This window comes from Loxodonta africana, chromosome 3 (assembly GCF_030014295.1).
Source record: "Loxodonta africana isolate mLoxAfr1 chromosome 3, mLoxAfr1.hap2, whole genome shotgun sequence".
Lineage (NCBI taxonomy): Eukaryota > Metazoa > Chordata > Mammalia > Proboscidea > Elephantidae > Loxodonta > Loxodonta africana.
Genome location: NC_087344.1, coordinates 8252133 through 8267302, shown reverse-complemented (window position 1 = coordinate 8267302; position 15170 = coordinate 8252133). Strand labels below are relative to the sequence as shown.

General features: G+C 44.0%; 1 protein-coding gene across 1 annotated transcript in view; it reads right to left on the bottom strand.

The window, feature by feature from the left end:
• Positions 1-5992, bottom strand: part of CATSPERD (cation channel sperm associated auxiliary subunit delta) — a 73582-nt gene extending 67590 nt beyond the window's left edge. Inside the window, exons 1-2 of the mRNA XM_064279818.1 lie at positions 5782-5992; positions 2273-2387 (exon numbers count right to left, since the gene is read on the bottom strand). Coding sequence (XP_064135888.1) covers positions 2273-2387; positions 5782-5934 — 268 coding nt within the window. The 5' untranslated portion in view covers positions 5935-5992. The remainder of the gene's footprint in view (positions 1-2272; positions 2388-5781) is intronic.
• Positions 5993-15170: the final 9178 nt, after the last annotated feature.

The window sequence follows — 15170 nt, the reverse complement described above, 5'->3', positions numbered from 1 at the left end:
AAAGTACAACATACATCCTTACAACCTTGCGTGCACAACCCACCGACTTCTCACCAACTGTACACAGCCTTGCTGCCAGTGCTCAGAGCAAGAAATTGAACATTATCAGGATCCCCCCTCTCCCCCTGCCCAAGGTCTTTTTCCTTTTCATACCCTGCCTCCAGGCTCCTGCTCAATTTTTTTTTTTTTTTTTATTGTGGTAAAACATAGAGAACAAAACATTTGACATTTTATACATACAATTCAGTGATGTTAATTATGGTCACCAAGTTGTGCCACCAACATTACTATCCACTTCCAAATGCTTTCATCTCTCTTAACAGTAACATGGGCTGGATAGTTCCCTGGGGTGGGGCTGGCCTGTGCCCTGAAGGGTGCTGAGCAGCAACCCTGGCTTCCACCCACTCCATGCCATAGCACCCCCTCCCCAGTTGCGACAACCACAGAAGTCTCCAGACTTGGCCCAGTGTCCCCTGAGGGGCAGAATCACCCCTGGTTTAGAGGAAACTCTTCTAGACCCATCAAAGCGGGAAAACGTCTCTTCCCTTGGTTGGGTTACTGCGATTCTTTTTTTTATTCTAAAACATCCTGAGGTCCAGTCTCACAGGAAGTCATCTGGCCACACTTTCTCATTGATGCTTTTCCCCCTATTTGTCTTTTTTTTTTTTTTTAATCATCGTAAATACACACAACATAAAATTTACCATTTTAACCATCTCTCAGTGTACGACCCAGTGTCGTCAAGTCCATTCAGCATGTCTTGTAACCATCACCTCTATTTCTAGCTCTTTTTTCATTATCTCAAACAGTAACTCCCCACTTCCCCCTCCCCCCAGGCCCTGCTAACCTCCAGTCTAATTTCTGTCTCCGGGACTCAGCTTAGTCTACGTTTTTCATGTCAGTGGGGTCAGACGACACTTGTCCTTTTTTGTCTGGCTTATTCCACTTGGCATAATCTTTGCAAGGTTCATCCATGATGTGGCATATATCAGAACTTTACAACATAATGAAATACTGTCCAGTCCTGCACCATCCCCGTAACCAGTTGTAGATCAGACCATTGTGCTCCATAGGGCTTTCTTTCCTATTTTCTTTTTTTTTGTTATAATTTATTATATTTTTTTGTTGCTGAGAATGTACACAGCAGAATATATACCAATTCAACAATTCCTCCGTGGACAATTCAGTGACGTTAATTACATTCTTGGAGCTAGGCATCCATTCTCACCCTCCTTTTCTGAATTGTTCCTCCCCCATTCACATAAACTCACTGGCACCTAATCTTCTTATCTAACTTTTCCAGTTGCTGTTGTCAATCTGACCCCATAGAGATGGATCTTAACAGAGCACACCACTCAAGGCAGGTATTCTTTACTAGTTAAGCTAAACTGTTGTTTGGTTTTAAGACATCAGGGGATATTTTTGGTCTAAGGTTTAAAGATTATCTCAGGGCCATAGTTTTGGGGATTCATCCACCCTCTGTGGCTCCAGAAAGTCTAGAGTCCATGAGAATTTGAAATTCTGTTCCGCATCTCCTCCCTCCCCTCCCCCCTATCAGGATTCTTCTACAGAAGCTTTGATCAAAACATTCAGTAACGGTAGCCAGGCACCATCCAGTTCTTCTGGTCTCAAGCCAAAGGAGGACACAGAGTTTTCATTGGCTGATTTTCAGAAGTCAGTCGCCAGGCCTTTCTTCCTAGTCCATCTTAGTCTGGAAGCTCTGCTGAAACCGGTTCAGCATCACAGCAACACACAAGCTCCACGGACAGACGGGTGGCGGCTGCGCGTGAGGTGCACCGGCTGGGAATTCAACCCGGGTTTCCCACGTGGAAGGTGAGAATTCCAACACAGCACCACCACAGCCTCTGTCTGCGCCTACCTGTCCTTAATGTATGTAGGCCTGAAGAGTCCCACCACCCAGCCTGGCTGCTAGACGCCTAGAAATCATTGCTGACCCCTGTCTGATCCCCCCAGCCGCCATATGCAATCCACTGACAAGCCGTGCCGATGCTCCTTGCTCACTCACTCAGTCAAGGTGGGTCTCTGTGGCTCACGACCACAGTCCCTGACTGAAACACTAGGTCCCCACCCACGGGACGCAAGCCCAGGCCAGTTTTTATTTGGACCTGAATATTGGCAACCCAGTAGAGCTGGAGGCATCCGGGTGCTGACGTTCAAGTAGGAGCATTATTTGTACTTCCAAAATTGGTATTTTGTCCTTCTCTGAGGCCAGCTAAATTCAAACAAAATCAACAAGACAAAATACATGTACCTACAGCTGCGTTCCAGGAATTGGCCCGATAATCATAAACATAGACTTTTTGGTTTATTACGAACAGCAATACTGGACCAGCAAAATGTGCTGACGTTACTGCTGGCACGCCAACCTGAAAATAACGATACGTATGATATCAACAACCATGTCTTTTCCAAAATTACTTCAGAAAGCAATACTTCTAGGCACACACCCAGGAATTGTTTATACCAGTGGGATTTGGTGGCTTCCTAGATACTGGGAGCGGAAGCCTGGTGGCACAGTGGTTAAAGTACTTGGCTGCTAACCCAAAGGTTGGTGATTCAAACCCACCAGCCACTCCATAGGAAAAAGATGTGGCAACCTGTTTCTGTAAAGACTGGAAGCCCAACCTTGGAAACCCTATGAGACAGCTCTACCCTGTCCTATAAAACCAAAACCAAACCAAACCCACTGCTGTTGAGTCAATTTCAACTCACAGTTTTCCTATAGCCCACAGTAGAACTGCCCCAGAGTTTCGAAAGAGGGCCTGGTGGATTCGAACTGCTGACCTCTTGGTTAGCAGACGTAGCTCCTAACCACTACACCAGAGGGTTTCCACAGGGCCTTAATTACAGATTGAATTGTGTCCCCCCAAAATATGTGTTGTAAATCCTAACCTCATGCCTGCAGTCATAATCACATGTGGGAATGGGTTTTCTGTTACATTAATGACACCTGGTTAGTAGAGGATATGCTTTGAGTCAATCTCTTACAAGATGTAAAAACCAAACACATTGTCGTTGAGTCAATTCCAACTCACAGAGGCCCTAAAAGACAGAGTGGAACTGCCCCATAGTTTCCAAGGAGCGCCTACTGGATTCAAACTGGTTAGCAGCTGTAGCACTTACTCACTATGCCACTAGGGTTTCCCACAAGATGTAAAAGGAGATTAAGCAGAGATGGGAGAAGATAGATGCCAAACTACAGGGAGATCTCCAAGGAACCAAGAAACAGAACCTGAAGAGACAAGGACCTTCCCCCAGCGCCGACAGAGAGAGAAAGCCTTTCCCTAGAGCCAGAGCCCTGAATTTGGACTTCTAGCCTCCCAAACTGTGAGGAAATCAATTTTGTTTGTTAAAGCCACCGACTTGTGGTATTTCTGTTAGAGCCAAAACCAAACAAGCCCATTGTCGATTCCAACTCATAGTGACCCTACAGGACAGAACAGAACTACCCCACAGGGTTTCCGAGGAGTGGCTGGTGGGCTTGAACTGCCCATCTTTTGGTTAGCACCTGAGCTCTTCACCACTGTGCCACCAGGGCCCCTCTGTTAGAGCAGCGCTGGATAATTAAGACAGTCGCGATGGGCTGGAACTGACTCGATGGTGATTTTTTTTTTTTAAGATACCGGGAACGAGGTATTAGGGCCAGCTATTTTTTTCAGAAATGAAACTGGAGTGCTGATATGGGTCTCTGGTGCTCACAGGGACCCAAAGTCACTCACCGCCCCCCCCCTTGTCAAAGCCTCTCTGAGGGCAAAGCCTCAAGTGCAAAGGACAAGTGATGAGTGTTGCCGACAAAGTTGGACGGGTGGCTCTAAGAGAAACGCTGGTCCTTCAGGGGCCGGAAGCCCTTCGTTAGCACAGGCGCGGGTGGGGGAGTTTCTCAACAGAGTTACTCAGAGGGGAAGGAATTCCTGTGGGGGTCTAGGGTAATTCACAGGGGCCCTGAAATGATTTCCTGGAAAGTAGGGCACCATCTAGTCAGTCTCTGGCTCTAAACCCAGGACCAATGAAAGAGGCATTTGCAAAAACTTTCCTTTTTCAGAAAGAAAATGCTTATCTTGGTAGGAGGAGTAGAATAAATTCAGCCCTTGTTGTTATGGCGTGAATGGTGCCCCTGCCTCCCAGAGTATGTGTAAGGAGCCCTGGTGGCGCAGTGGTTAAGTGCTCAACTGCTCATTGAAAAGTGGGTGGTTCGACTCCACCAGCCACTTCACGGGAGAAAGGTGTGGCAGTGTGCTTCTGCAAAGATTCTAAAGCAAAGCCAAACCCACTGCTGTCCCGACTCATAGTGACCCTGTAGGTCACTGCCCCACAGGCTTTCCAAGGCTGCAGATCTTTGTGGAAGCAGACAGTGACATCTTTCTAGCGCAGAGCAGCTGGTGGGTTCGAACTGCTGACCTTTTGGTTATCAGCTGAGTACTTTAACCACTGTACCACCTTTTGGTTCAGTAAAGATTACAGCCTTGGAAGCCCCATGGGGCAGTTCTGTCCTGTCCTACAGGGTCACTATGAGTTGGAACTGCCTCGATGGTAACGGGTTTAAAGTATGTGTTGAAATCTGGGGCCCTATACCTGTAAACATGATCCTGTTTGGAAATATAATCTTATTTAATACATTTATTATATTAAATTAATATACTAAATAAGTAAAATACTTCAATATTACGTTACACTGGAAATCTTTGTCATGTTCATGAGGTCATATTCAAGTAGGGTGGGTTCTAATCAAATCACTTGCAAGTCATGTGTTGTTGTGAGGTACTGTCAAGCCAATTTTTCACTCATGCCAACACACATGACAGAGTAGAACTGGCCCCGTAGGGTTTTCGTGGCTGTAATCATTATCCAAGCAGACTGCCAGGTCTTTCTCCTGCGGGGCCGCTGGTGGCTATGAATCATGAACCTTTTGGTTAGCAGCTGAGCGCTTAACCAATGCAAAATGGACGCAGCGATACAAGGCAGCTGCTAGAGGCTGAAACGGACAAGGAAGGATCTCCCCCCAGAGCCAAGTCGTGAATTCCTGGATTCGGACTTCTAGTCTCCTGAACTTCGAGACAACAAATTTCTGTTTTTTAAAGCCACCCACTTGTGGTATTTGTGTAAAGTATTAAAAAGCAAAGATGTCCCCTTGAGGACTAAGGTGCATCTGACCCAAGCCATGGTGTTTCCAATCATCTCCTATGCCTGCGATGGACAATGAATAAGGAAAACCAAAGAAGAATGGATGCCTTTGAATTATGGTGTTGGTGAAGCATGTTTAATATACCATGGGCTGCCAGATGAATGAACAAGTCTGTCTAAGGAGAAGTACAGCCACAATGCGAGGATAGCAAGACGTCATCTCACATATTTGGACCTGTTATCATGAGGGACCAGTCCCTGGAGAAGGACATCATGCTTGGTAAATTAGAGGGTCAGTGAAAAAGAGGAAGACCCTTGACGAGATGGATTAACACAGTGGCTGCAGCAATGGGCTCAAGCATAGCAAGGATTGTGCGGATGGAGCAGGACCAGGCAGTGTTCTGTTCTGTTGTGCGTGGGGTCGCTATGGGTCAGAAACGCCTCACTGGCATCTAACAACAACAGGCAACTAACACATTTCTTTTGGCTTAAAAATTGTTTTAAACATCTTTAAGAGATACATTTAAAAACAAATCCCTAGATTTCTAACAAAAACAGATTAGGCTGATATTTCCAGGCTATATCTACCACTCAGTATTACGTATATTTGCCATCCTTCAGATTAAGTAAAATAACTACCTGCATTGATGTAGGTACAGTAAACGGAAGGAGACTACTGCCAAAATTATCTGTAGTGAAAAAAACTCGTGCTCTGAAAGAAACAATCAAAGAGTTAAATTGGGACAATTTCACACAAGTAAAGAAAAGAGACAGGGAAGACATTCTAAACATGTTCCATTCAAACAAAATTCCTTTTTAACTAGGAACATGTTGTTTGTTGTTGGATGCCATCGAGGGTGTTCTGACTCATACCGACCCTATGTACATACAGTCATCCTTGCTTCCAAGGACACTCTGGCTGTATTTCTTCCAAGACAGGCTGGTTCTTTCCGGCAGTTCATGGTATATAGTCAATAGTGTTCGCCAACACCATAATTCAAAGGAATCAATTCTCCTTCGGTCTTTCTTATTCATTGTCCAGCTTTCACAGGCATATGAGGCAATTGAAACAAGGCTTTTGAACACATTAAAGAGGGCTTTTGCAGCAGATTTGCCCAGTGCAATGTGTCATTTGATTTCTTGACAGCTGCTTCCATGGGCATTGATTGTGGATCTAGGTAAAATGAAATCCTTGACAACTTCAATCTTTTCTCCATTTACCATGATGTTGCTTTTTGGTCCAGTTGTGAGAATTTTTGTTTTCTTTACGTTGAGGTGTAATCCATACGGAAGGCTGTGGTCTTTGATCTTCATCAGTAAGTGCTTCAAGTCCTCTTCACTTTCGGCAAGCAAGGTTGTGTTATCTGCATACGGCAGGTTGTTAACGAGTCTTCCTCCAGTCCTGATGCCCTGTTCTTCTTCATATAGTCCAGCTTCTTGGATTATTTGCTCAGCATACAAATTGGATAGGTACGGTGAAAGGGTACAACCCTGATGCACACCTTTCCTGATTTTAAACCAAGCAGTATCCCCTTGTTCTGTTTGAACAACTGCCTCTTCGTCTATGTACAGGTTCCTCATGAGTACAATTAAGCGTTCTGGAATTCCCATTCTTCACAATGTTACCCATAATTCGTTATGATCCACACAGTCGGATGCCTTTGGATAGTTAATAAAACACAGGTAAACATCTTTCTGGTATTCTCTGATTTCAGCCAGGATCCATCTGACATCAGCAGTGATATCCCTGATTCCACGGCCTTTTCTGAATCTGGCCTGAATTCCTGGCAGTTCCCCGTTGATGTACTGCTGAAGGCACTTTTGGATGATCTTCCGCAAAATTTTACTTGCATGTGATATTAATGATACTGTTCGATAATTTCCACATTCTGTTGGATCACGTTTCTTTGGAATGGGCTCAAATATGGATCTCTTCCAGCTGGTTGGCCTGGTTTCAAGTTTCTTGGCATAGGCAAGTGAACACTTCCAGCACTGCAGCAGTTGGAACATCTCAATTGGTATTCTGTCAATTCCTGAGCCTCGTTTTTCACCAGTGCCTCCAGTGCGGCTTGGACGTCTTCCTTCAGTACCATCGGTTCTTGATCATATGCCACCTCCTGAGATGGTTGAACATCAACCATTTATTTCTGGTATAGTGACTCTGTGTATTCCTTCCATTTCGTTTTGATGTTTCCTGTGTTATTCAATATTTTGCCCATAAAGTCCTTCAAAATTACAACTCACGGCTTGAATTTCTTCTTCAGTTCTTTCAGCTTGAGAGATGCTGAGTGTGTTCTTCCCTTTTGGTTTTCTAACTCCAGGTCTTTGTACATTTCATTGTAACATTTTACTTTGCCTTCTTGAGCTGCCCTTTGAAATCTTCTGTTCAGCTCTTTTGTCATCATTTCTTCCATTCACTTTAGCTGCTCTACTTTCAAGAGCAAGTTCCAGAGTCTCTCCTGACATCCATTTTGGTCTTTTCCTACCTTCCTGTCTTTTAAATGATCTTTTGCTTTCTTCACGACGTCGCTGGTATCATCCCACAACTCATCTCGTCTTTGGTCACTAGTGTTCCACACTAAGACAGACTAGGAAGAAGGACCTGGTGTTCTACTCCTGAAAACCCTGGCCAGTGAAAATCATATGAATAGCAGTGGAACGCTGATACAATGCTGCAAGATGAGTCCCTCAGGTAGCAGAAGAGCTGCCTCCTCAAAGTAGAGTTGACCTTAATGCCGTGGATGGAGTCAGGTTTTCAGGATCTTCATTTGCTGATGTGGCATGACGCAAAATGAGAAGAAAGAGCTGCAAACATCCATTAATGATCAGAACATGGAACGTACCAAGTATGAACCTAGGAAAAACAGACCAAAAAAAAAAAACCACTGCCATCGAGTAGATTCCGACTCATAGCGACCCTAGAGGACAGAGTAGAACTGCCCCATAGAGTTTCCAAGGAGCGCCTGGCGGATTTGAACTGCCAACCTTTTGGTTGGCAGCCATAGCATTTAACAGAAGCCATCAAAAATGAAATGGAACCCATAAAGATCGATATCCTAGGCATTAGTGAGTGGAAACGGACTGATGTTGGCCATTTTGAATCAGACAATCATATGGTCTACTATGCCGGGAATGACAACTTGAAGAGGAATGGTGTAGCGTTCATCGTTAAAAAGAACATTTCAAGATCTATCCTGAAGTACAATGCTGTCAGTGATAGGATAACATCCATACGCCTACAAGGAAGACCAGTTGATGCGATAATTGATACACACACACACACATCTGAGCATGTGTTATGGATCGAATTGTGCCCCCCAAAATTCGTGTTGTAAATCCTAACCCCGATACCAGTGGCCATAATCCCATTCCAGAACAGTTTTTCTTTGCTATGTTAATGACATAATATTAGGGTAGGGTGTGCCCTGAGTTGATCTCTTTCAAAATATAAAAGAGATTAAACAAGAAAGAGAGGAAGCAGAGACAGGGGAAGATAGATACCATGCCACATGAAGATCATCAAGGAGTCAAGAAACAGAAACTGAGGAGACAAGGACCTTCCCCCAGAACCAATAGAGACAGCAAGCCCTCCCCTAGAGCCAGCAACCTGCATTCAGACTTCTAGCCTCCTAAAATGTGAATAAATAAATTTGTTTGTTAATGCCACTTGTGGTATTTCTGTCCAGCAGCACCAGATAACTAAGACAGGGTGACTTCTTGAAATAACATGACTTTTAAAGTGTTACCACATCAAATGTAGAATTATACCAGACATTCATGAAATGAGAGCTTTTCTTGTTCAAGATAAACTTCAGTCGTTTACACAGATTTCGTCCCATTAAAGCAAATGATTTCAGACCAAGAATGTGTATATGAGAAAGAAGCAATTTGTTTCTTAATGTAGGAAACTTTTCCAAACAGGCCATCATTATTCAGGTTTCCTCCCTCCCCTCCCCCTTCGGAAAAGCTTTACAGTGTTTTTCAGAAGTGAATTACTTGGTCCATTGCCATGCGTTTTTAAGTTTTTGTAATTGTGAACGGTATTTTTCACAATTGTCCTTTCTAATTGGTCACTACTGGCTTATAAGAAACCTCTTCACGTTTTTAACGTGTTATATTTGGTCATCTTGCCACGTCCAGTTATTAGTTCTACTAGTTGGTACTCTTGGATTTCACGAATGTTGCCTTTTTTCCTATCATCTTGCACACTTGATTTCTCTTTTTCATGTCTTACTGCACTGGTTAGGATCTCCAGTCCTAAACTGAATGGGAGTGGTAAGACTCTCTTGTTATGTTCTAAGCCAGGAGTCAGCAAACTTTTTCTGTAAAAGACCAGATAGTAAATACCTTAGGGGCCATACACACTTTAACTCTTCAGCTCTGTTGACGTAGCACAGCTACAGCTATGCATGATATACTGTATTTTTTCACAAATGTTTCCATGTAAATAATATGCCCACACTAAAAATACACAGGAATTGGCATGGTGCGCTTACGAAAACAATGTGCGGGTGTGGGGGGGGGTTGTGAGATTGGCAAAAACATGTAACGCATGTGTTATTTGGGTAAGGATATGGTATGCATGCAGGGGTGTGGCTCCACGCCAATAAAACTTTAGCTGTGGACAGGGAAATGTAAATTTCATATCATTTTCACATGTCACAAAATGCGATTCTTTTTATTTATTTCCCCCAAACACAGAAAATTGTAAAAATAGCATGTTGTTGTTGTTAGGTGCTGTCGAGTTGGTTCCGACTCATAGCGACCCTATGCACAACAGAACGAAACGCTGCCCGGTCCTGCGCCATCCTTACAGTCCTTGTTATGCTTGAGCCCACTGTTGCAGCCACCGTGTCAATCCACCTAGTTGAGGGTCTTCCTCTTTTTACGCTGACCCTGTACTTTGACAAGCACAATATCCTTCTCCAGGGTCTGATCCTCCTGACAACAAGTCCAAAGTATGTAAGACACAGTCTCGCCACCCTTGCTTCTAAGGAGCATTCTGGTTGTGCTTCTTCCAAGACAGATTTATTCATTCTTTTGGCAGTCCATGGTATAGTCAATATTCTTCGCCAACACTACAATTCAAAGACGTCAACTTTTCTTCGGTGTTCCTTATTCACTGTCCAGCTTTCACATGCATATGATGTGGCTGAAAATACAACAGCTTGGGTTAGGCGCAGCTTATTCTTCAAGGTGACATCTTTGCTTTTCAACACTTGAAAGAGGTCCTTTGCAGCAGATTTGCCCAATGCAATGTGTCTTTTGATTTCTTGACTGCTGCTTCCATGGCTGTTGATTGCGGGTCCAAGTAAAATGAAATTCTTCACAACTTCAATCTTTTCTCCATTTACCATGATGGTGCTTATCAGCCCAGTTGTGAGGATTTTTGTTTTCTTCATGCTGAGGTGCAATCCATACTGAAGGCTGTGGTCTTTGATCCTCATTAGTAAGTGCTTCAAGTCCTCTTCACTTTCAGCAAGCAAGGTTGTGTCATCTGCATAACACAGGTTGTTAATGAGTCTTCCTCAAATCCTGATGCCCTGTTCTTCTTCATATGGCCCAGATTCTTGGATTATTTCCTCAGCATACAGATTGAATAGGTATAGTGAAAGAATACAACCCTGAAGCACACCTTTCCTGACTTTAAACCGCTCAGTATCCCCTTGTTCTATCTGAATAACTGCCTCTTGATCTATGTACAGTTCCTCATGAGCATAATTAAGTGTTCTGGAATGCCCATTCTTCACAATGTTATCCGTGATTTGTTATGATCCCCACAGTCAAATGCCTTTGCATAGTCAATAAAACACAGGTAAACATCCTTCTAGTATTCTCTTCTTTCAGCCAGGATCCACGTGACAGCAGCATGGATATCCCTGGTTCCACGTCCTTTTGTGAAACCAGCCTGAATTTCTGCTATTTCCTTGTAGATATACTGCTGCAGCCGCTTTTGAACGATTTTCAGCGAAGTTTTGCTTGAGTGTGATATTAATGATTTTGTTCGATAATTTCTGAATTAGGTTGGATCACCTTTCTTGGGAATAGGCATAATTATGGATCTCTTCCAGTCAGTTGGCCAGGAAGCTGTCTTCCATATTTCTTGGCATAGACGAGTGAGCACCTCCAGCGCTGCATCTGTTTGTTGAAACATCTCAATTGATATTCCATCAGTTCCTGCAGCCTTGTTTTTCGCCAATGCCTTCAAAGCATCTTGGACTTCTTCCTTCAGTACCATCGGTTCCTGAACATATGCTACCTCTTGAAATGGCGGAACATCGACTAATTCTTTTTGGTATAATGACTCTGTGTATTCTTTCCATCTTCTTTTCATGCTTCTTGCGTCATTTAATATTTTCCCCCATAGACTCCTTCACTACTGCAACTCGAAGCTTGAATTTTTTCTTCAGTTCTTTCAGCTTGAGAAATGCCGAGTGTGTTCTTCCCTTTTGGTTTTCTATCTCCAGCTCTTTCCACGTGTCATTATGATACTTTGTCTTCTCAAGCTGTCCTTTGAAATCTTCTGTTCAGTTCTTTTACTTCATCGCTTTCTTTCTTTTGCTTTAGCTGCTCCACATTTGAGAGCAAGTTTCAGAGTCTCCTCTGACATCCATCTTGGTCTTTTCTTTCTTTCCTGTCTTTTCAATGACCTCTTGCTTTCTTCATAGATGATGTCCTTGATGTCAGTCCACAACTCATCTGGTCTTTAGTTATTAGTGTTCAGTAAGTCAAATCTGTTCTTGAGATGGTCTCTAAATTCAGGTGGGATATACGCAAGGTCATATTTTGTCTCTCATGGACTTGCTCTGATTGTCTTCAGTTTCAGCTTGAACTTGCATATGAGCAATTGATGGTCTGTTCCACAGTTGGCGCCTGGCCTTGTTCTGACTGATGATATTGAGCTTTTCCATTGTTTCTTTCCACAGATGTAGTCAATTGATTCCTGTGCGTCCCATCTGGCGAGGTCCACGTGTATAGTCGCTGTTTATGTTGGTGAAAGAAGATATTTGCAATGAAGAAGTCGTTGGTCTTGCAAAATTCTATCATTCGATCTCCGGCATTGTTTCTGTCACCAAAGCCATATTTTCCAACTACTGATCCTTCTTCGTTTCCAACTTTCGCGTTCCAATCGCCAGTAATTATCAATGCATCTTGATTGCATGTTCGATCAATTTCAGACTGCAGCAGCTGATAAAAATCTTCTATTTCTTCATCTTTGGCCCTAGTGGTTGGTGCGTAAATCTGAATAATAGTCATATTAACTGGTTTTCCTTGTAGGCACATGGCTATTATTCTATCACTGACAGCGTTGTACTTCAAGATAGGTATTAAAATGTTCTTTTTGGCGATGAATGCAACACCATTCCTCTTAAAGTTGTCGTTCCTGGCAGAGTAGGCTATATGATTGTCCGATTCAAAATGGCCACTACCAGTCCATTTCAGCTCACTAATGCCTAGAATATCGATATTTACATGTTCCATTTCATTTTTGATGATTTCCAGTTTTCGTAGATTCACACTTCGTACATTCCAGGTTCCAATTATTGATGGATGTTTGCAGTTGTTTCTTCTCATTTTGAGTTGTGCCACATCGGCAAAAAACAGCATGTGGGTTGTAAAAAAACAGGCAGTGGGCCGTATCTGTTTTCCATGCTATGGTTTGCTGACCCCTGCTCTAAATCCCCACCATCCTCTAGAACCTTCTGCGACGGTGGAAACATTGTATTTCTGAGCTGTGCAGTATGGCGCCACTGGCCACTTTGAGCACTTGAAATGGGGTAGTGTGACTGCGGAAGTAGACTTCTAATTTTATTTAATTTTAATTAATTTCAGTAATCACACGTGGCAAATGGTTACATGGGCTACCACGGCTCTAACGGGATAACACAGAATGAGCATCTCGTCATGTGAGATGGTATCATAGAGGAAGCTGAGCGCTCCCCCTGCTCCAGGCCAGCCTTGCCTTCCCTACTTCCCATCCCATCTTGGGCGGTCCTTCCTCTGCACAGGCCCCTCTATCAGCAATAACCCTCTCGACTCTGCCTCCCTCACTGCTGGGCCTCTCTGGAAGTGGCCTCTCTTCTGTCTGTCCGTCTTTGCTTCTTGAACGAGCAATGTAAAGTCTGGACTTCCGTGTCCTCGCTTGCTTTTTCTCTTGTTAAGTCCCCAATGCTCTGTCCCCTAACTGCCAACTCCACTGGCCACTGATCTGCACCATATGCCTTGATTTCTGTGACCCTCGATCCCCTCCTCCTTGACCTTCTCCCTCCGTCAGCTTCTAGGTCTCCCAGTTTCCTACTTCTCTTCCCTTTTTCCTACCCACTGTGCAGAATCAACATTCCCCAGAGCCTCTTGTCTCTGAACACATGACCCCTGGGTGTGATGGTTGATTTGGGATGTCAACGTTCCAACACTATGCCTCCTAGATTCTTTGGCGAGACACTTGTCTGGGTGCTGATATGGAGTGGTTACACATGATCAAATCAGTGGGCCTTGGTATGGCAGGCTACTGTCCATAACGTAATCTGTTGTTGTTGTTGTCAGGTGTGGTTGACTTGGTTCTCACTCATAGCGACCCCATGTATAACAGAACAAAATGTTGCCCAGTCCGTCATCATCCTCATAATGGTTGCTACGTTTGAACCCACTGTTGCAGCCACTGTGTCAATCCATCTCATTGGGGGTCTTCCTCTTTCTCACTGACTCTCTAGTTTACCAAGCATGATGTCTTTCTTCAGGACTGATCCCTCCTGAAAATATGTCCAAAGTACGTGAGAAGTAGTCTTGCCATCCTCACTTCTAGGGAGCATTCTGGCTGTCCTTTGGCTTGGGATTTTGTAAATACCCCTAATCAGTCTCCCCGCCTCCATCTCTTCTCCAGTCCTGTCCCCTCCTCAACGTTGCCAGGCTGATGTCTTGAACAAAAGCACGAGTCATGTGGCACCAGTTTCTCTACTGTCTTTGGGAAGAGGGTGAAGATCTTGGATGGTGTACACGTCTGGATTTCTAACTTTGTCCCCCGAAACAACACCAAGTGCACACTGCATGTGGTATTTGAATGCACTGGTCCAAGCCCTTACATATTTGGCTGTCCCTGAACTCCTACACACCCTTCAAAACCCAGCTTTGGCATCAACTCCCCAGTGGAAACTTCTTAAGTATTTTCCCCTCATCCTCCCCTCCCCCTAGTGCTTATATCAAGCACCTTTGATAGGTGATACCACCTGTCAGTTTGTTGTACTGTGGTGGCTTGTGTGTTGCTGTGATACCGGAAGCTATACCTCTGGTTTTTCAAATACCAGCAGAGTCACCCACGGTAGAAAGGTTTCAGTGGCGCTTCTAGACCAACACAGACTGGGAAGAAATGCCTGGTGATTGACTTCTGAAAATCAGCTAAGGAAAATCCTATGCATCACAATAGAATATTGCCCAATATAGTGCTGGAAGATGAGCCTCGTGGGCTAGAAAAAAAAAAAAAAAAGAAGGCACTCAAAATACATAGTAGTTAGAATTATGACAGGACATTATTGTCACAGATTGAATTATGTCCCCCCCAAAATGTGTGTATCAACTTGGCTAGGCCATGATTCCTGGTATTGGATGGTTGTCCTCCATTTTGTGATTGTAATTTTATGTTAAAGAGGATTAGGGTGGGATTGTAACACCACCCTTAGCCAGCTCACATCTCTGATCCAAAGTAAATGGAGTTTCCCTGGGCTGTGACCTGCACCACCTTTTAACTCTCAAGAGATAAAGGGAAGCTAGCAGAGAGAGGGGACCTCATACCGCCAAGAAAGCAGCACCAGGAGCAGAGCGCGTCCTTTGGACACGTGTGGTATTTCTGTTGTGGCAGCACTAGACTAAGACAATTATGAACAGCTATATTGCAACAGGAAACCCTGGTGGCATAGCGGTTAAGTGGTACAGCTGCTAACCAAAGGGTCGGCAGTTCGAATGTGCCAGGCACTCCTTGGAAACTCCATGGGGCAGTTCTACTCTGTCCTACAGGGTCGCTATAAGCCGGAATC